Here is a 20,632-nt window from a genome sequence, read left to right on the forward strand (position 1 = left end):
ACTAACAAAATCACTCATAAAATGTGTGCAACTGAAGCCTTTATATACCTTTGATTTTCTTGGAAAGATGAATATTTGGATGCCAGTCGTAATGGAGCACTAGCGAGTAGCGAAGTTGCATTCATGGCCGTTAGAAATATAGAGTTCCATTGTAAAAAACATATAGATTATATATTTAGTTGCTAATTTTAATAAATGATGTTAAAATTGTAAAATGGATTTGATGATATATTTGACAATTTTAAAAAGAAAAAAAAATGTGTAAATTTTCTAAACTACCACACGGATGTAAACGATACTTTGATGGGCCTAGAAGAAAAATACCATCCACCAAAAATAACACTAACCCACAAAGTAACTGAGAAAAAAAAAAAAAAAAAAGTTGTCCCATTGCAGGCAGATTCTTAAATCTTATCATCTTCTCCATCGCTGACACTACCATCCCGACCAAGAAAGACATGGCAACTTTGAATCTCTCTTTCTTTTCCAAAACCCTAAACCCTATTTCCCAAACCCTAACCCCTAATCTTTCATACCCGTCCACACTATCCATATCGTTCCTTCGCCCGTACCCAACCAAATCAACAACTGCCGCTTTGCCGGCCGTCAGAGCTTTGACCGATGGCGAATACTCCACCAAAAGGAACAGCGGCGGTGAAGAAAGGGAAACGATATTGTTACCGGGATGTGACTATAATCACTGGCTTATCGTCATGGAATTCCCCAAAGACCCTGCTCCCACCAGGGACCAGATGATTGACACTTACCTCAACACTCTCGCTACCGTTCTTGGCAGGTCTCACTGAGTGTGTGTGTGTGTGTGTGTCTCCTTTCTTCTTTACTGTTCTCGTTGGCTTTTTATTTGGTCACGCTATCTTGGCCAATTACGAAATATAATGATTCTGATATTCTTGTGGCCAGTTGGTTCTGGTAGATGTGGTTACTGTAATTATATCCATTTTCTCTTTTGATGGGTCACATTACAACTTAGACTTTATTTACTATAGAGTGTAGTTTTTATTGTTGCCGAAAGAAAATGTTTTTGATATGTAAGTAATAAGTATGCTTTTTTTGCAGAAGTATGTTAAAAACTTTGCCCCAGAAATGTTTCTACTTAGAATTTGGTATATACTTCTGATAGTTGATACATTGAAATTGTTATGTGGCTTTTAGTATATTGAGTACTAGTCACTTAAGAATTGCTTTTAGTTACTAGATCCCCAGTGGATTGGTGGCATATCTTGAGATTGGGAGTCATTTAGTGAATTGTATGATACTATCTCTTATGGAATCCTAAATGTTGGCATTGTGGAGATATCTGAAAAAAAAGAAGGGATTGTATTCTACTGTATGCGCATTGAAGTCATAAATAGGATATAGTGATGCCTTAATATCCATCTGTTTCAGCAATGTCACACATCTCACGGTTGATCTAAATTCTCTGTTTCAGCATGGAAGAAGCAAAGAAGAATATGTATGCCTTTAGTACCACGACTTACACTGGTTTTCAATGCACTGTATCTGAAGAAACATCTGAGAAATTCAAGGGTATGTTATTGTTGCAATCTCTTCCTGTTGTCTCCAATCTCCAAACTGCAGTTTCTGTTTCTGGTCCTAATAAGTTGTTTGTCTGTTAATTTTTTTGCTCACTGTAGGCCTACCTGGTGTTTTGTGGGTCTTGCCTGATTCATATATCGATGTTAAGAACAAGGATTATGGAGGTTGGTCATTCTTTTATATTTCTTTTATGATCTGACATATAAATGATTACATTTTATCATTCTCTATGCATGCTCACCTTTTTTTTTATGGTTTTAGGTGATAAGTACGTAAATGGAGAGATAATTCCCTGTGAGTACCCAACTTATCAACCAAAGCAGGCTAGAAGTTCGAAATTTAAGAGCAAAGCTTATGTAAGAAAGAGAGATGGCCCTCCTGCTGAACAAAGAAAGCCAAGACAAGAAGCAGCACCGGAATCAGCTTCCTAATGAACTTTTCCGAGGTATGCATATGGTTTTATGATTGGCTAATTTGGTTGTAACTTTATAATTGTTGAGGAAATTATATCCTTAAGATCTGTGCTTCATTAGGATCTCAAAAGTATTTGGTCCCGCTACTGCTAAGTGCTTGGTCATTCTGTCGATCCAACTCGATTCTTGTTTCCTGTTGTTCTAGGTTGCAAATTGCTATGCACGGATGCTGTTCTATCATTTATAGCTTGGACTGGAGCTTAGTTTTCACAAGATGAGAGCTTTGTTTAAGTTACGATCCTTACATTTCAAATCTCAAGGTAGTTATGAGGCTGCTCGCCAGTTTTCAGTACATGTATCCAGCTGAACAGCTGTGTTAGGACTGTGACCAGTGCTATGAGTATGTAGTTAAAACTCGTTAGTCATGATTCTATTATCAAATGGCTTGTGTTGCTTCTCTAATAGTGCTAATTATTGTATTTACCTTTGACCCTGGTGAAAAGATTCAGCTTAAGCTGTTAAGTAGGAAAGATACTGGACAAGAGATCATAGTGTGGGAACATACTAGATTGGAAGACAGGCTAGCGAATTACAGTGGTACCCTGACAATTCTGCTCATAATTACTTAGTCTAATTAATCCACCTTAATTAGTCTACAGATTTAACTGCCTTTTCTAAATGTTAGGAACTATTGTGTATTTTGGATTATGGATTATGGATTATGTATGTACCTACTGTGAAGCTGATATAATATTGATATGGAGCCATGCTTAGTCTACATTTCTTTGAGAAATATACTCAGCTTGCAGGGAAACTAATACACCCATCTGGAGGGACTGATTATAGTATTTGCTATAGCATTTATGCAATTCCTTGCCGGAGGATATTTTTTGGCTGGACGAGCAGCTCAAGGTCCACTCCACTGGAAGGACTCAAAGCATGTATGTATGAGCTAATAAGCCACGCATCTGGTACTCTAGGGCAACCAAGTGACTGAAGTTAAGTATCGACAAAAATCAGAAACTGCAAGCATGGTATTTCTTAGCTCTACTATCTACTACATTAATCACGAAGATCAGATCCCAGTCGACCTAGCTTGCTTCCTAACTGATTTTATGAGCATCTGGAATGGAGTCCCGTAGGGAAAGGTAATAACTGTGAAACTCTTAGATGAACTTGGGTTTGGTTCGAGCTGAGGAACATGATTACATAAACAAATTTGTGGCTTGTTGAGTGGCTAGGAGCTTATTTTTCTGATACTAGAGACATGGAAGATCCAAAATTGATTTGGCTTATGACTTGAGAGTTAGCAGTGCCTTGATGATCTGTTCTCCTCTCCCAGGTCATAGTTGCTTGCATTCAGTTTTTATTTTAACTTTGAAAAAGAAGAAAAGCTAAAACTACTTAATAGCTACCAACTTACAGTAACTGTGTAGAGTAGTAGCTCCGTCGTTGATAATTAAGAATTTCTGGAAAATGAGGCTGAAAGGTGTAGTGTCACTATCATGATGTAGACGAGTTGGGTGTGGGCACATGCACTCTGTCACTCACTCCCCACTTAGTACACCATTTTTGTTTCTTTTCCAACAAAAACAATCAACAGTTCCAATTCGGCAATCGTACGAGTGGATAAGGATCAATTGGTTGATATCAGATCTATTTATCACCATTCACACCTTTAATTCTCCCCAAACTGGGCGATCCATTTTGCGGCAGAATGGCCTTCTATGGCTACAACGGCGATGTCCACTGGGGTGCCGCCGACCATGATTTCGAAGCCGCATCCTACTATTCTCCTCCATACCTTCTCAGTGAGCCTAACCCAATCCCACTCCCTATTGATTACTACAATCATGATTATTACTCTGTATCTACTTATTCTGATCCGATTAACTATGCTTCATCTTACGATTACTACCAATATTCCGTAAATCAATCGGAGACGAACTACAGCCAGCCGAAATATCTTCAGTACGACCCATCTCCTCCCTATCAAGCCTATTTCCCTACCCAGACCAAATCTACAGTATCATACTCTAAAGTGCAGTTCAGTATGCCTGAATTCGAAGATTATGACCCCACTCCTTACGGTGGAGGTTATGATCAGGCAATGACCTACGGCAAGCCTCTTCCTCCTTCAGATCTCACCTGTTATCCTCGCTCGCTGCCCCAATCCGACGCCCCGCCTTTGGATAATTTCTCTTTTGCTTCAATTCCTTCACCCTATGGCAGAGATGAAGATATTATTGCAACGAAGCCTCCCGATGGAAGCAAACCCACAGATACCAAACCTGAAACAGGAAGCCGTAGCGGTGTGGAAAATGAAGGTAAGATTATCGATGATGGTAAGGATGTTGAGCCAATCGAAGTGATCCCGATTGTTGAGCAAAGCGATTATCCCAATTATGAACATCAAAATGGAAGGGTCCCTCAAATTCCATATGGTTCTGGATTGGAAACTATGGACCTGTGTGAAGGTTTATTTGGTTACTGGCCGTGCTTAGCCAAGAAAGCGCAGCAGCAGAGGAACTGCTGTCAAGTTTGCGACCCAGATCAGAGAATCGATCCGTGGAAATCTGCTGCAGATTATCTTTTTGGGACTCCACTGCCGTATGATTACGACAATTATCATCATCATCACCAGTCTCTGTACCAGTCCGATCAAATTTCTTGGCTGCACTAAATTGGAATAAAGTTATTGGTATGATTCTCCTGTTATTTTTCATACCAAATTCATCTCTGCTTGAGAAATTAAGCAAAATACACATGTTGTATAATTGATTAGGGGGCGGCAGTACATTATAGAGGATGGGGCAAAAATGAGTGAATTGTGCATCAACCATGCCATTGCCATTGTCATCCACAGTTAAGTTATTATTAAAGCATTGTGCAAATAAATGTCTAAGTAGTCGAACATTGGTGGACGGCAAAATCATGCCAGTTTTGAATTATCTTATTTTCTTATTCTTGCTATCTTCTTTCTAAAGGGATGTATTACCCACCTCTTAGAGACTGTAATAATGCCATTAGACACACTTTATTTGCAAAATCCTTGGGTTCCGTCAATTTCCCTATGCATGGACACTTCTGCCATGAAAATATGCAACTGTTTCAATCTTTCTATCTTTAATTTCGTTTCACCATTAATCGGTCTTCAGACTTCTATATCATCCTCCTCACAATTTCATAAAGCTAATGCGTTATGTAATACTCTACCACAAATTAGTTACTAAAAATAAATAAATAGACAGATACAAAGAGTGTGGAGTTGGGGTAGAATTTTTGGTTTTGTTAATGATGGAGTTGGGTTCCATAGGTGGATGTCGAATGATGAATCCCCGATGATTTTATAATCTTCTTGGTACTACTGGTGCCTTATCGTTCTATAATATTTACTTTCCTTATAAAAAAAAAAAAAAAGACAAGATACAAAGAGAACCTAAACAAAAGGAAAGAAAGGAATAAAAAATGCAGAAGAAATGAACAGGGGGGTCAACTTGAGAATAGGATACAATGAGTACTACATGTACGAAAATGTTACTGGGAAAAAAAAAAGTCATAAAGCGAAAGCTTGACTCTCTGAAAATTAATTTTATATTCTACCTCTAACGTTGTGTGTTGGTTTTGAGATAGTATAAAAAATGAATAAATTTTATTTCATTCGTCTCATCTATCTCGAGATATTTTCTTTTTTAGTCGTTCCTCCTATTTTGATACATGTTTTTTTATTTAACAAAATTTTTACCCTTTATTCATATTTTTCACCTATCACACTTAACACAGTAAATATTATTTCCTCCATCCCATTTATATCGGCACATTTATTTTGGGAACAGAGCTTAAGAATAAATGGTTAAAAGTGTAAAGTCGGCCGAGACTACTTATTTTATGTGTAGAGATGATAGGGACAAAATACTATTTTTGAAAAATGTCATTATAAAGTGTGTCAAGATAAGCAAGACGAATTGATTAATTTCTTAAATTTTGTGTCCAAAATTTTTGTCTTAAGATAGATGGGACAAAAGGAGTACTTATTATATGATCAAAAATTCAAGTAAGTTGCACTCCCTCTGTCCCGCCAAGCTTAAGTCGTTTCCTTTTCGGCAAAAATTAGGGAAATTAATACCCTAGTTAAAGTTACTAATTACATCCTTATTTTCAACCCATTTTCACTCTCCCTCTCTCAAACACATTATTCACAAATCTACAAAAATAAAAAAATAATTAATTTAATTAATTATATAAAATAATTAATTTGTATATAAAAAATATTTAATAATTAATTTAGAATTAGATTTAATTAATTTACTAAATTTTATATTAAAAAATTATTTAAAATAATTAATTATATAAATAACTATTTAATCACAATTTACAAACAAACTTAAATAACTAAATAATTCTTAATTTTCGGGCTCAAAAGAAATGCTTCAAGCTCGGCGGGATGAAGGGAGTATAAAATTTTAAGCACCACCTTTTTCTTATGATTAGGTATAAATTTTATAGCTAAGGGATAATATTATACCATTTTTTTATGATTCAGAATAAATAAGATATAAAAAATTATGATTCCCACGTTAAATGATGAAGTTATTTATTCATTATATCATCTATCTCTTTTATAAGGATAAAAACGAACACACCAATAGAACCTTAATAAATGGAGAGATAAGGTGGTTCTTGGAGTGGATGAGGGAAACTAATTACTAACATCTAACATGACTTTGCCCGATCAAAAAAAAAAAAAATAGAACCTATTCTTAATAAATGGGTGAAGAGTGAAATGCATATAGCTGCTGGTAGTGCAAATTCTGACAACGAGAATCTTTGGGAAAGGTATATGACTGCATTTTTGTTAAGGATTCGTTTATTTTGATAAAATATATATATATATATATATATATATATATATTTTTTTTTTAATTTTCACATGTTTATTATATTAAAAAAAAAATTCTGAGCAGATGAAATATTTTCTCAGCCAACTCATTTTCTCCTCAATGTTGAATAAGAGTATTATTTTTGAATAATAGTGTGAAAATATTTTTCAATATGTTTTAATATTTTCATTTCTAATAAACATATGATACAAAATGAGTAATATTTTTTTATCCATCATTCTTTAATAAAAAATTTACAATAAAAAAATAAACTGACTTTAGTCAACTTTGTTTGTACCCATTTACGACAGTGAAATAATTTTCAACCGAAAAACTTAGCCCAACTCTAAATGTTGGCGGCGCTTCTTGCTGCAATTAGGGTTTCAAAGTTATATCATTTTTCTCAGCGAGGGGTATTTTAGTCTCCTCATATTTTGTTTTTACCTTTTTCTTTTAGTATCCTCACCTCACACAATTTGGTAAAAAAATCTACTATCTTTGTGGTTTTTTTTTTGAATATGGGTTTTTGTCCATATTAAAAATGTGACACCATTAGGACTATCTAAACGGTTCGATTTGGATAATCGAATCAAAATTTTCGGTTACCCGAACAATATATAATAAATTAGTATTAATTAAATATTTCGATTAACCCAAATAATCGATCTGGCTAATCGATACCCGAAATTTCTGAAAAACTGATAAACAAACCTGAATCAATATCCAAAATTTTTGGTTATATCAGATAACCAAATCCAAATGCGAACGGTTCTGTTTGGTTATTGGATTATCCAAAATCCGATATCCATTTAGACAGCCCTAGACACCATGTTGAGATATGCGAGGTTTATGTAACAGATTATTTTTTTGAAAAAAAAAAAGATTCTTATTTTTTATGTTGGGGCAATGTGAGTTGTGTGACTTGATCCCTATAGCTATATGTTAATACCAAAGGTATGGATGTTATCGAAGAGACAATAATATATAGATTCTGAATAAACAGAAAAGCAGCAGAATAATTTTATTTGAGATGAAGGGGAAGAAGCGAAGAGGAAAATTCCAAAAGTGGGCACAGGATCCTCGTCAATTCCGTCATGGGACTGGCTGAAAAGAAATGCCACGCAATTGATACCGCGCATCATCTTTCCTTTTCGCATGATTTCCTTACCACCCTCTCCAGGTATATTTATGACTTGTATTCAAATTTTTGCAAATAAATGATTCTACATTAGTACTTATATTTGGTGTATTGCATAATCTTCCTGTTTGGTACACTAACCAAGTCACAATCACTAGTAATTAGCATCGTGTGGATCATTAGCTACGTTGTACCATGTTGACACTTTGGTAATTTTAATGTCTTGTAATTGGAATAACTTGGCTGTCAATGTAGACATATAGTACGACGTGAATCGAGACACTGCCTCTTGCCTCTTCAATAAAATAATCATTCACATAAATAAATCACGTATTGGAGTATAATATGTCCAACAATCATTGGTTCTTAGGTAGATCTCCCCTGGCAAGAAAAAACGCCAGCTTTAGTTTAATCACATTAGACCCATAAAACAAAAAAGAAAAAGAAAAACATTTTGGTAATAAGATGAGGCTAATATGGGAAAAAATTCATGACGTAGTCCCCACATTTCTTCACACCACAATTCTTGCTCTTTTTATTTCATCCTTCCTTTCCAGAGCAGCAGCAGCAGTGATGGCTATGCTACACAGAATAATTATTTCTGTGAGTGTGATTGTTTTGTGTTGGACGACGGCGTCGGGCTCCATTCATGAGCTGCTGAGAAGCAGAGGGTTGCCGGCGGGGCTATTTCCGAAGAACGGCGTGAAATCTTATGAACTGAGTGAAGATGGGTTGCTGCAGGTGTTCCTGGAGAGCCCCTGCGTGGCCAAACTGGAGACGAGGATATCGTTCGAGAGCGTGGTGAGAGCGAATCTTAGCTACGGCGGGTTGATGGGAGTCGAGGGATTGTCTCAAGAAGAGCTCTTTCTCTGGCTGCCTGTCAAGGATATCATCGTCTACGATCCTTCCTCCGGCCTCATCTTGTTCGATATCGGCCTCGCTCACAAACAGATGTCTCTCTCTCTCTTTGAAGATCCTCCTCTTTGCTATCCTCGATGTACTCCACCTTTCTTCTTCTTTATTAATATGATTATTGTTATTATATATTTTTCCACTGCTCATTTTTTATGTTGCCATTGCAGTTGGGTTGCTGGACCGCCACTCTGGGTTTCGAGCCCAGAGATGAATGTCTCATTTCTTTCCCCCCTGTTTTGGCGTTGTTCGAATTGAAGACTGCGTTTTCTAATATACGTACGTCTTTGTAGAATTGTAAAAACATGGATGATGCTAACTGCACATTTTTTTGAGTTGAATGAAAAGATTCTGGCTCTGATTTTCATCTATGATTAATGTTTCATCAATGACTGATTTGAAGCACGATCACAACCTAAAATTTCCCCCTTTGTAGTTGACAAAATCTGGATAAGTTTAACGAGTCATTCCTTGTTCACAGAATCATGATATTTATGCTACTATAAATCAGATTCAAAAATAAATGCCAACTATTTGAGAAACATATAGTTTGGTTTCCTAACTTGGCTGTGCTACTGCTAAGTATATACTATATATTTCGCAGTTTATTTCATTGCAAGGCACATTATTTTCATAACTAGACAGGCAGCCGTAGCAGTACAATACGAAACAAAATTTCTTTCAACGAGAGAGATGACTATGAGAATCGAAATGGATTAATTTGTGGCATCAGATGTATATGTATATGATAGATGTAAGATAGAATGAGCAAAGCAGTGAGCTAGTTATTTGAGGTGGGCCCCAGAAACTTGGTTTCATGGTCAAGCTTTCCAACAGACCATTGGCTTTGGGTGCATATGATCTGTTTCAATGATGAAAATGACTGCCTCGGGGTCCACAGGTTTGGTTGGAAAAGAAGATTAGGATTTGGTTAGAAATGAAAATTTGAAGAGGAGGAAGATGTCATAAATCAGTAATTGGACAAATTTCAGGATTATAGTTGAGGAAAAAGAAAGGTCTTTCATATCTGGTTGAAAAGCACATTTCGAGACACAAATAATGGTGAGGGGCCCAATTAAATATAATTTCAAAATTTAAAAAAATTGGAAATACAATATATATTTTATTTTTTTTGGGAAATAATATTTTTTCATTTACCAAAAGCATGTCAAACCACCACTTACAACAAGAAAACATAGAATAAACGCCTTAGTTCACAAACATTTTGTGAACTTTAGGGTTCAACTCTCCTCTCACCACCATCATCAATTGACATTGTCTAATTACACTCTCTTCATGGGAAGCCTTGCTGTTAAATCTTCGTTCATTCCTTTCTCTCCATATGTGATAGACAATTGTTGCCACCAAAAGCCTATACATAAGCTGCTTCCCCGTCGTCGAAGCTCCTTGTCTTTCTAAATACTCCACTTCATCATCCCAAGCTCCAGCTTTCCTATGAACACCACACCACATAGCAAGCTTATCCCACACATTGGCAGAATAGGGACACAAGAAAAATAAGTGATTAAGTGATTCATTCCCTTGTGAACACAAACAACAAGCTTGGTCACATTGAATACCAAATTTCTGCAGTCGATCACATGTTGTCATCCTCTTCATAATAGCTAACCATAAGATGAAGAGACACTTTGGCTCAGCTATGCTTTTACTGATCATATATATGATGCCAGTTCCTTTTCTCTGGAGTGCCTCTCAATGCTATATAGAGCTTTTTGATGGAAAAGTTGTCTTGCTCCATCAGAGTATCACCGTCAGGAAGTGTAGCCATATAGTCTCTGGCTCCCAAAATTTTCTTCACCACCCAAGCCACTTGAGATGAAATCGGCATAGTTTTCCAATCCTGCTGTTTCATATAATATCCATGTATCCATCTTACCCAAATCTTATCTTTCTTTTTCAAAACATTCCAAAGTTGCTTACATATTGCAGCTTTGTTCCAAAGCTCCAAGTTGATAATATTCCATCCACCAACCTCCTTGGGATATCACAGTTGTTCCCATGAAACTAGATTTCTTTTAGTAATGGAAGCTCTCCCAGACCACAAAAAAGATCTGCAAGCTGCTTGAATGGTCTTCACTACCTTTTGAGGGAGTAGAAATACAAGACTCCAGTAGATTTGAATGCTAGTCAACACAACTTTAATAAGTTGGAGTCTCCCTGCATATGACAACATTCTAGCTGACCAACACTCAATTCTTGTTAAGATTTTCTGAATGAGAGGTTGGCATTGAGCTATGGACAACTTTTTAGAGGACAGAGGAACACCCAAGTACTTAAAAGGTAGCTCACCTTTCACAAGACCAAATTCCTGCAGAAATACAATATTAATACAATCGCAACATAATTTTATTATATATCTAAATATTAAAAGAAAAAAAAAACAAAAGTTAAACACGACCACCTTATAATATTTCTCTTCTATTGTTTATATTTTTAAAATTTTATATAATTTGTTAGCAAGTATAGACTATAAATATTTTACAATCAACTCTAAAGATGTGCTAAAAACGTTCGTAATAAAAAATAGAAGAAATTGTTTTCAACTAAACTCAGTTCACTTGTACGCCTACAAATTCATATTAATTAAATGTCCTTTAACAATGTAACACAAGATCAAGGTATTAAATCATAGATCTTACAAAAATAAATTAATTTAATTTGTTAACATATAATATAATTAAACAAGCCGTCAAAATAGCCTATAAATTAAATTAAAACAATACAAAGTACGTTAGTTATAAATTTTAATTTAAAGATTAAGAAAACTCTCTCCACTATCCATCATGGGCACTAATATGACCGTGACCACGTGAGCAGGGGAGTCAAATTTGACAAAATTAAAATAACTCTCTAGTTTATAGAAATTATTAATGTTCTGTCTCATTATCATAAATAAATATTCTTAGCAATCTAATAGATATTACCCTAATAAAATATATTCATTCCGTCCAAAATAGTATGCTCACTTTCTTTTTTCGTCATTCCCAAAAAGGTATGAATAACCCATATTCGGACATGACCCCACTATTAACCCTTGATTTTTTTTTTTATCATAATTTTAATAATTATTTATAACTTTACCAATATGAACCCCATCATTATTTTTCCACTCCGCTCACAGAATTATAATTTATTAAACTCGTGTCGAACAAACTAATCATACTCTTACAAATCAGAGGAAATATTATATACTAAACAATTACCTTAACAATTTCTTAAGAAATTCTTTCACCACGACTTCTCCGCTAAACACTCGAAGACAACATCTCAAAAGGAATCCAACAACACGTGCATGAATTGAACATCCAAGATAATATCAGAGGCGAACGATTTTACGACAGTAACAAGGCCGCACTCCAAGCTGAGGGTCGGCCTCGATATAGTGCATGGCGAGCGACATGCATATGCCGATCATGTTCGTCGCTAGGATGGCCACGATTGCGATAATAATTCACGGCAATGCCATCTTCTTGTCGTAGCAGCCGTCGCCTCACACTTGAGCGACGGGTTGAACCTCCCCGGAGAGGTGCAAGAGACTGATGAAGAAGACAATGATGATGTGTTTTAAATCATGCTTCACGTTTTCAATTCAATTTTTTTTTTTTTTTTTCTGTTAACTCTTTTTGTAAGCGAAATTTGTAATTTAGAAGTGAATTAACCGTTAAAATAGATACTTCCTCCATTCCCACAAGAGTGTGTACTTTTCTTTTTTTGGACCCTTTCTTTTAAGTTTTAATACTAATAAAAATGGGCCCTTATTTCATTAATAACATACCCACGTAACCCACCTAATATTTATTAAAATCTATTTTATTAACAATCATGCACACTGTCACAGGGGATGAAGTATATTTACAGGGGAATCCTTTGAGATGCACATGTATCCGGATTCCTCGTAGAAATGTTTAGCAGAGAAGTCGCCGCATAAGAAATTGTTGCAAAATTGTTCAGATAATTGTTTAGGAGATAATATATTTGTTAGATTCTATATTATAAATGTGAAGAAACATTTTTATATACAATAATGAGACAACCCACTAATAATTTCTATAAAATTGAGAGATAATTTCTACTCACGTGTCGTACATCATATTAACCGTGGTATGTAATGGAACAAGTTTGTCTACTAAAAATCCACAGTGACTTCAAATCGAAATTCAATTTTACAACGATATATAAATATATCAACTAAAATAAAATACTTATAATATAATTTTATTCTTATTGATAAATTTATCTATTGGAAAATAAATGGATAACAAAAATTCATGGCATGTCTTCTTTCTTTTCTCACATTTTACACAAAAGAGAAGTTCACAATTTTTCCTTTTTTATTTTCACTTCAAGGATGGATAATATTATCCCTCCATTTTTGAATGGTGAACTTCTCTTTTATGTAAAATGTGGGAAAAGAAAGAAGACATTTAAAAGCATAAATTTTAATTTGTTATCCATCATTTTCCATGTATAAATTTATCCATCAAAATTAATAAACGCACCCTAATAAAAATGAATGAAAATGATGTAAGGTCCCGCTGCCCCTAATGTAAGTTAATTCCACCCAGGTGATGTAATTAAGGGTAAACACTTTGATGTTTGCTCTCTCTCACGATTCCTGATAATTGTTCACGGGTCCAGAGACATGCATATGTGGACAAAGTTATGCCTGTAAATCATATCTGCTGGTGCTTAATGTTTCTGGAAAGCACCATTAGATTAGCATATCTTGCTTCCTCACGGTCCCAAATTAGTCTGTTGTATTCTTGTCATTATTGTTTTTTTGTTCCTTATGTTTAACCAATTCTGGATCTTTTTGGTTAGTCTCACATTTCAATAGGGCATTGATGTTATTATATATAATCGTTTAAAATGCATAAACAGAAAATTTATTTCACTTGGTAAAATTCACAGATTGTGTGGCATACTAATGGCGGTTAAAAAGAGAGAGATTAAGAAATTTGTAGAAATATTGATCATCTGGATAATATTATGCATAGAAATTGTATATCAACAGTCAGCTAGTTCGTGGTGTCTTTTGTATAAGTGATAAAATGTATGAATGGTCTGCAAGCCCTAGAGTTACCTAGACAATACTGATATAGATTCTCCTCATTATATATATTGGCTTGTAAATGTAAAATTTGAGTAGGAAGGAAGCAGTTAAGATAGTGATGCAGAATTAGGTGAGTTTGACAAGAAAAACAGTTTCTGGGAGTATAAAATAATGGAGATAGAGGAGAAGAATGGGAATCTAGTCCTTGCAGTTTGTTAGGGACTTGTTGCACAATAATCATTTCCTTTCTTCGGCTGAGGTTGTGTTGTGTGATCAGTTGAGTATGAGTTCCCTCTTGGAAATTTGGTAATGGAATGAGAGGCTGTGACGTGAGAGAGATGGCCTGTTAGTTTTGGGCCTTTTAGGCATGCATACTGAGTCCATAATAATAGAGCTACACATTTGGCACATAAGCCCAGCCCAATAGATTGTCAAAGTGTAAATTATTTAGCCTAGCCTAGGGGCCTACTATACCTTCTGCCTATGCTGAACAAGAACAACTATTCTGTTTAATTTGTAATCAATTAGTCTATAATTTGTGTAGTTTTGTGAGTTCAGGTTATTGCTGTGTTGAAGATTTTTCTTGCCAAGTTATTCAAATGATGGTAGCCACGTGTGGACATTTGTCCTGTGGAATAGATTAAAGAATATGAAACTCAAATTTAACATAAGAAATCATAAATCTAAGTGAACAACCTTTGATAGGACCTGACAATTTTGGTTCAAAATATTATATATGTGTTTAATATATAAATCTATGCTCTAGTAAAGCTCCAAAGACATTTTACCGCATACAATTATGGACGGTTAAATAGAAAAATGATGTGAATATGTAATAGTAGCGTGCCTTAATTGTCAGAGTTACATTTAATTTAGTTGTGAGATTTTGAATTGTGGTTTACTTGAATGGAGTACATTGAATGCTGCTAAACAAATGATTCTTTATTCCCATCGCTAAAGTCAAAGAAGATTTTGTTCGCTTGAAAATCTTGAAGAATACAATGTCCAGAATTAGTGTTCAATATTAATGTATCAAATTGCTATAATATAGTTGTTCACCTCAACCTCAAAATTTCATTATTGGACGGGATTAATGGATTAAGATGCTCCTTATGATCTCCAACAGGTACTTCTTCATCTGGTCAGCTTCCGGCAGTCCACCACGAATTCCCTGCACATTTTGGATCAAATAAAATTAGAAGCTCTTCGTTTTCGAGTTGATTGTGAAGAATGTTACTCAAGTTTTCTACTTAATACAATCTATCATAAAAGATCCATAGGCCGAGTTGATGTTGGGAGAGTAATTTTACCTCACCAAATGAGGTGAAAAGAACTGCTCCTCTGGAAGTAGTAATGGTGGTATCATTGAGATCAATCCCGAGCTTGCCAATGGCTTCCATGAGTTTAGTAAGCGCGCCTTTCTTCTTCTGGAACACAATCCTTATCCATAGCTTAGTCCCACAAATATGGTTTACCTCTACCTCCACCTCCACCTGTTAATAATGATAAGAGCAATTAAAGTGATGATCGGAAAACAACAACTTGATATTGCATTGAATACTACTTTTATTCCATGCTTCTTTATCTCTTGTTCATCATCCATCTCTTTCAGTTTGATCTTCTCTTCATCAATACTAGTTGCTTCCATTTGCAGGAGTTGGTTGCCTAGTTCTTCCACACACATTTTTAGCTCTTCAATGTAAGTGATTGCATCAGTGATTATGGTGGCTTTATTCATCTGCAGCAGCCAACTCTCTGTTAGGAATAACCAGACTAAAATGCAATTTATTTTGAGAGGTTTTGATTTCTTGCATTTGTAATGATAGGGACTAAGGCGCGTAGCTCTAGTTGTCTATCAGAGAGTTTCTTCCGCCTTCTCCTCTCAGCTTTGAGGTTCTTGGATTTGAACTTTGAATCGTCATTGCCGTTGTCGTTGTCGTTGTCGTTGTCGTTGTCGTCTTGATCAGTGTGCTTCCTATCGTCCATGCTGCTCCCCATCGTTTCGCTCTTTTTAAGTATGCTACCTAGTTTTAATACTGGATAACAGACATGAATGTCACAAAAACAAATGTAAATTTTTGTTTGAAATGATGGAAGGGAATTCCTATTTATAAGTGTCCTAACACTAGAAGAAAGAAAAGAGAGGCAATGGGAATCTTCTTGTTGAAGTTTGTTAGCATCCATGGTCAACATACACAAATGGTCAGTGTCTTTGGGCGTTGAGAGGCTCATTTCTAGCATGAGAGAGAGAGAGAGGAGAGAGAGGAGATAGAAGTTGTTCACCTTAATGCGAAAATCTGTTATAATCAGTTTGAAACCATTTGGAAAATGAATTTGTGACCCTTTATCAACCGTAATATCAAACTACTCGTCGCATTTTTCTTTATATACATGTAAAATAAGGGTGCCCTTGCTAAGATATATGGTTGAAAGTAGGAGAGTACAATAGAGTGAGGATAGCTGTCAAAGCATGCAGAAGTTACAAGTACATTATTCTCTTGTCAAGTGCTTTTTCTTCTCTTATCATTCTTTAATCATTCTCTCTCTCCTTTGAGTCTTTGCCTTCGCCATCATTTATGATTGTTAATGTCTAGAATTATCTAATATGTTATTTTCGTCCCTTCATATTAATTATATTCAGTCTATTTTTGTTAAATTTTTTATTCACATTAAAGTAAAATCCATACTCCACTTACGATACATTCAATAATTTTATGAAAATTTGTATCATTTAAAAATAAATAAATAAACTATAGACGAAGAAAGTATTTTTTCTAGAATTTTGGTCAGATAATTTTACTCGTCTCGTAGCCGTAGGAATGGCAGGATTCATAAATCATAATGCCATTGACGTGGAAACTTAAAGAGGTCGCATATAATTTGCTCCATCAGGCGGAGGAGTAGGGCTGGGAATCGGGTCGGGATCGGGTACCCTACCCGAAAAAATCGGGTACCCGGTCCCGATTAAGACGGAAAATCGATACCCGATCCCGAACCCGAAAAAAAATCGGGTACCCTAATACCCGACTCGGGTACCCGAGTCGGGTATTCGGGTACCCTAATTACCCGGTCAAAATTACATGTTTCAGGTCAAACTGTGTAAAATCGGGTATTTCGGGTATTAGGGTACCCGGTTTTCCTTAATCGGGTATTAGGGTACCCTAATACCCGAAAATACCCGATTTTTTTTTAAAAAAATTCGAAAATGTAACCACTAATTTCATGCCCAATTGAAATTGAAATTGAAATTGAAATTAAGAAATTAAAATTTAATTAAATTGAAATTGAAATTAAGGAATTAAAATTTAATTAAATAATTTAAATATATTTAATTAAAAAATCGGGTATTTCGGGTATACCCGATACCCGATCGGGTATACCCGATACCCGATTTTTTAACACCCTAAATACCCGAACCCGACCCCGACCCCGACCCCTAATTTTTCGGGTATAGGGTACCCGATACCCGATTTTTTCGGGTCGGGTATCGGGTACCCGATTACCCGATCCCGAAATTCCCACCCCTACGGAGGAGGATGGGATTGGGGAGGATGCTGGCACCTCAATCATTATTAGTATAAAAAGCGTTTTGAACATAAAATATAAATTACCTATTATATTTATATTAAATATTCTATTTTAAAAATAACTTTATAAATTATACGGTTAATTACGCCAAAACCATGAACTTTTGGCCAATTTCCAAACTTGTCATGAACTTTTTTTTTATCAAAAATTTCCTGAACTTAAGGGATTGAACAATTTTTCCATGCTTTTTTGCTCCGGTGAAGCTCCGAGCTGACGTGTCGCTTACGTGGTAAGACCAAGCTGACCTGTCGCCTACGTGGTAATATCGAGCTGATGTGGCACGTACTTGGAAAAACAATAAACAAAAAAAATAAAAAAATTCATTATTTTCCCTCCCCCTTCTCCAAGTCGACCGGTGGACCGCTGCCAAAGGACCGCCGCTGTCTTCCTCCGGCGGAATACCACCTCCGCCTTCCTCCTTCTTGCGTCGTTCCAGACCTCACGCCGCCTCCCACAATCACCAGATTAGTCGCCTTCCTCTTCCGCCGCATCGAACCCCCTCTACCGCCCTCTCTCTCTCCACCGCCCTTCACCATCACCATCACCAGATCCGCCGCCGCCAACCACCCACGCAGATCCATCGCTCAACCGCCCTCTCTCTTTCCACCGCCACCACCATCGTCACCAAATCCACTACCATCATGACTAAATTCCATCAACACCAAATTCACGCAGCAGTAGCTCCGATAATCGAAGAGCTGATAATTCATGTCAAACGACATCGCTTCATTGCCAGAGCTGATATTTCACTCCATTGCCAGAGCTGATAACACTCGCAAGGCTGCCAGAGCTCTGTCGGTCTTGTAAGCTCTGGCGATGGAAATCTACTCTGACGGTCTTGTCAACTCTGGAGGTCTTGTCAGACCTCCACCGCCGCAGACCTTGCATCATTCCAGAAATTCTTCTTCTTCTCATACCTCCACCGTCGCCGTCCACCACAAACCTCGCGCCGTTCTTTTTCTTCCCCAAACATCCATCGCCGCCGTCGACTTCTTCTCCCTCAAAAAAGTTATTCTTCCCCAGATCTTGCGCCACCAACCTCACACCTCACTAGGGTTTGCGCCCCCTTTCGCGCAGCGCCACCACCCGACCTCGCGCCGCCTAGGGTTTGCGCCCCCTTTCGCGCTGCGCCACCACCCGACCTAGCGCCGCCTAGGGTTTGCGCCCCCTTTCGCGTTGCGCCACCACCCGACCTAGCGCCGCCTAGGGTTGCGCCCCCTTTCGCGCGGCGCCACCACACGACCTCGCGCCGCCTTTCATCGCTCTGGGGAGATTAAGGAATGAGAGATTTGGGAAACTAGGGCTCTGCAAAACTGAGGGCAAGGGCGGTCCGGTGGGCGGCTCTTCGCCGGAGTTCAGAGAGGAGAAGACGGGGGCTAGAATTTGAGGTAAAACGTCGTCTTTTAACGCCCAACTAAACGACGTCATTTTGGTTCCCGTCCGGCGGTGCCATATCATTTTTCAGGTCACTCAAAAATGTCATGTCAGCACTCAATTTGGGGATTTTTGAAAATCATGGAAAAATTGTTCAACCCCTTAAGTTCAGGGAATTTTTGATAAAAAAAAAAGTTCATGGCAAGTTTGGAAATCCGACCAAAGTTCATGGTTTTTGGCGTAATTAACCCTAAATTATATATTATATATTGGGGTTATTGTTGAAAAATACATGTAGATTGTCAATTTTCTGGTTTATAACATGACCTTATAATTTGATCAGAAACACTACAAAAAAACGCGTAAATAACGACGAAAATTACCGACGGCGGCGCCGCCGTCGGCAATTACCGACGGCACGGCGGCGGCAAAAAAGGCGACCCGCCTTTTGACTATTACCGGCGCATTACCGACGGCAAACGGGCCGCCGCTAATTAGCGGCGGTTACGCCGTCGTTAATTTAAATATATATTAATATAAATATATATTATTTATTACCGACGGCAATTGCCGTCGGTATTTATCGGCGGCAACCGGCCGCCGCTAATCACCACCGCCGGTGACATCCGGCGATAGCACCACCGCCGTCCGGCCAAAATTACCGACGACATTTTTCCGCCGCTAATTACCGACGGCAAATGCTAATTACCGACGGCATTTGCCGTCGGTAATTAATTATTTTATTTTTATTTTATTTTTATTTTTTTTTATTTTTTTATTTTTTTCATTTTTTTTTCCATTTATCATCTAATAAATTGATCAAAGATAAAAATACAAAAACATTAAAATCAAATATATATTGAAATACAAGTGAAAATTTAAACATTGATTATTACTAATCTAAGATTATTACTAAGAATTCAAGATTCTTAGTAAGAATAAGAATCTTATAATTATAACTTAAGAATGTTAATTTGATTAGTGATTCACTCATCAATCATCACTAATCCAAGATTATTACTAAGAATTCAAGATTCTTAGTAAGAATCTTATAATTATAACTTAAGAATGTTAATTTGATTAGTGATTCACTCATCAATCATCACTAATCCAAGATTATTACTAAGAATTCAAGATTCTTAGTTAGAATCTTATAATTATAACTTAAGAATGTTAATTTGATTAGTGATTTACTCATCAATCATCACTAATCCAAGATTATTACTAAGAATTCAAGATTCTTAGTAAGAATCTTATAATTATAACTTAAGAATGTTAATTTGATTAGTGATTCACTCATCAATCATCACTAATCTAATATTATTACTAAGAATTCAAGATTCTTAGTAAGTAACTTATAATTATAACTTAAGAATGTTAATTTGATTAGTGATTCACTCATCAATCAACACTAAGGTTATGAATGGTGTATAAACTAGATTGATAAAAAAAAAAAAAAATCGAAAATTAATAATAAATTAATTAATAAATATTTTTCCGACATAAAAATAAGAATGGAAACGAGCCCAATCCGTAATTAACAATATTTTTTGTATATCATCTCGACATATTCTAAGGTTAAGAATATATATGATATTGTATATTGAAGTTGACTTTAAATGAATTAATAGATACTATATATATCAATAATACGAGTGTTCTGTACTGGTGACCATTCGAAAAGAACTTCAAGGTT

At 36.2% G+C, this 20,632-nt stretch overlaps 4 protein-coding genes across 5 annotated transcripts; 3 read left to right on the top strand and 1 right to left on the bottom strand.

Moving 5' to 3' along the window:
• The first annotated feature begins 264 nt into the window (after positions 1–264).
• LOC130985711 (DAG protein, chloroplastic-like) lies at positions 265–2,432 on the top strand. Its single transcript, XM_057908797.1, has 5 exons — positions 265–796; positions 1,451–1,548; positions 1,656–1,721; positions 1,819–2,002; positions 2,176–2,432. The coding sequence occupies exons 1-4, from the start codon at positions 459–461 to the stop codon at positions 1,986–1,988; spliced, it is 672 nt and encodes a 223-aa protein (XP_057764780.1). The 5' UTR covers positions 265–458; the 3' UTR covers positions 1,989–2,002; positions 2,176–2,432.
• A 1,106-nt stretch (positions 2,433–3,538) lies between these two features.
• On the top strand, positions 3,539–5,036 carry LOC130985710 (uncharacterized). The gene is made up of 2 exons (XM_057908796.1): positions 3,539–4,671; positions 4,756–5,036. Exon 1 carries the CDS (start codon positions 3,688–3,690, stop codon positions 4,651–4,653), a length of 966 nt encoding a protein of 321 aa, XP_057764779.1. The 5' UTR covers positions 3,539–3,687; the 3' UTR covers positions 4,654–4,671; positions 4,756–5,036.
• A 2,819-nt stretch (positions 5,037–7,855) lies between these two features.
• Positions 7,856–9,271, top strand: LOC130985712 (uncharacterized). 2 transcript variants are annotated; one of them, XM_057908798.1, is made up of 3 exons: positions 7,856–8,030; positions 8,546–8,985; positions 9,071–9,271. In XM_057908798.1, exons 1-3 carry the CDS (start codon positions 7,945–7,947, stop codon positions 9,112–9,114), a joined length of 570 nt encoding a protein of 189 aa, XP_057764781.1. In that variant the 5' UTR covers positions 7,856–7,944; the 3' UTR covers positions 9,115–9,271. The 2 variants fall into 2 exon arrangements, with proteins under 2 accessions (XP_057764781.1, XP_057764782.1); XM_057908799.1 differs by lacking the exon at positions 7,856–8,030 and having other exon boundaries at positions 8,341–8,985.
• A 5,624-nt stretch (positions 9,272–14,895) lies between these two features.
• Positions 14,896–16,051, bottom strand: LOC130985713 (transcription factor DYT1-like). The gene is made up of 4 exons (XM_057908801.1): positions 15,787–16,051; positions 15,539–15,712; positions 15,285–15,467; positions 14,896–15,145 (listed from the first exon to the last, which is right to left on the bottom strand). The coding sequence occupies exons 1-4, from the start codon at positions 15,970–15,972 to the stop codon at positions 15,065–15,067; spliced, it is 624 nt and encodes a 207-aa protein (XP_057764784.1). The 5' UTR covers positions 15,973–16,051; the 3' UTR covers positions 14,896–15,064.
• Between the last annotated feature and the right edge of the window lie 4,581 nt (positions 16,052–20,632).

Source organism: Salvia miltiorrhiza, chromosome 5 (genome assembly GCF_028751815.1).
Source record: "Salvia miltiorrhiza cultivar Shanhuang (shh) chromosome 5, IMPLAD_Smil_shh, whole genome shotgun sequence".
Lineage (NCBI taxonomy): Eukaryota > Viridiplantae > Streptophyta > Magnoliopsida > Lamiales > Lamiaceae > Salvia > Salvia miltiorrhiza.

Excerpts from the sequence above, each read along its gene's own strand:
- LOC130985711 (XM_057908797.1), top strand. The coding sequence starts at position 459 with ATGGCAACTTTGAATCTCTCTTTCTTTTCCAAAACCCTAAACCCTATT. Across the intron at positions 797-1,450 it reads CTCGCTACCGTTCTTGGCAG|CATGGAAGAAGCAAAGAAGA; the intron begins GTCTCACTGAGT and ends TCTCTGTTTCAG. Across the intron at positions 1,549-1,655 it reads AACATCTGAGAAATTCAAGG|GCCTACCTGGTGTTTTGTGG; the intron begins GTATGTTATTGT and ends TGCTCACTGTAG.
- LOC130985710 (XM_057908796.1), top strand. The coding sequence starts at position 3,688 with ATGGCCTTCTATGGCTACAACGGCGATGTCCACTGGGGTGCCGCCGAC.
- LOC130985712 (XM_057908799.1), top strand. The coding sequence starts at position 8,454 with ATGAGGCTAATATGGGAAAAAATTCATGACGTAGTCCCCACATTTCTT. Across the intron at positions 8,986-9,070 it reads TCCTCTTTGCTATCCTCGAT|TTGGGTTGCTGGACCGCCAC; the intron begins GTACTCCACCTT and ends TTGCCATTGCAG.
- LOC130985713 (XM_057908801.1), bottom strand. The coding sequence starts at position 15,972 with ATGGGGAGCAGCATGGACGATAGGAAGCACACTGATCAAGACGACAAC. Across the intron at positions 15,713-15,786 it reads TAGTCCCTATCATTACAAAT|ATGAATAAAGCCACCATAAT; the intron begins GCAAGAAATCAA and ends TGGCTGCTGCAG. Across the intron at positions 15,468-15,538 it reads TAAAGAAGCATGGAATAAAA|GTGGAGGTGGAGGTAGAGGT; the intron begins GTAGTATTCAAT and ends CATTATTAACAG.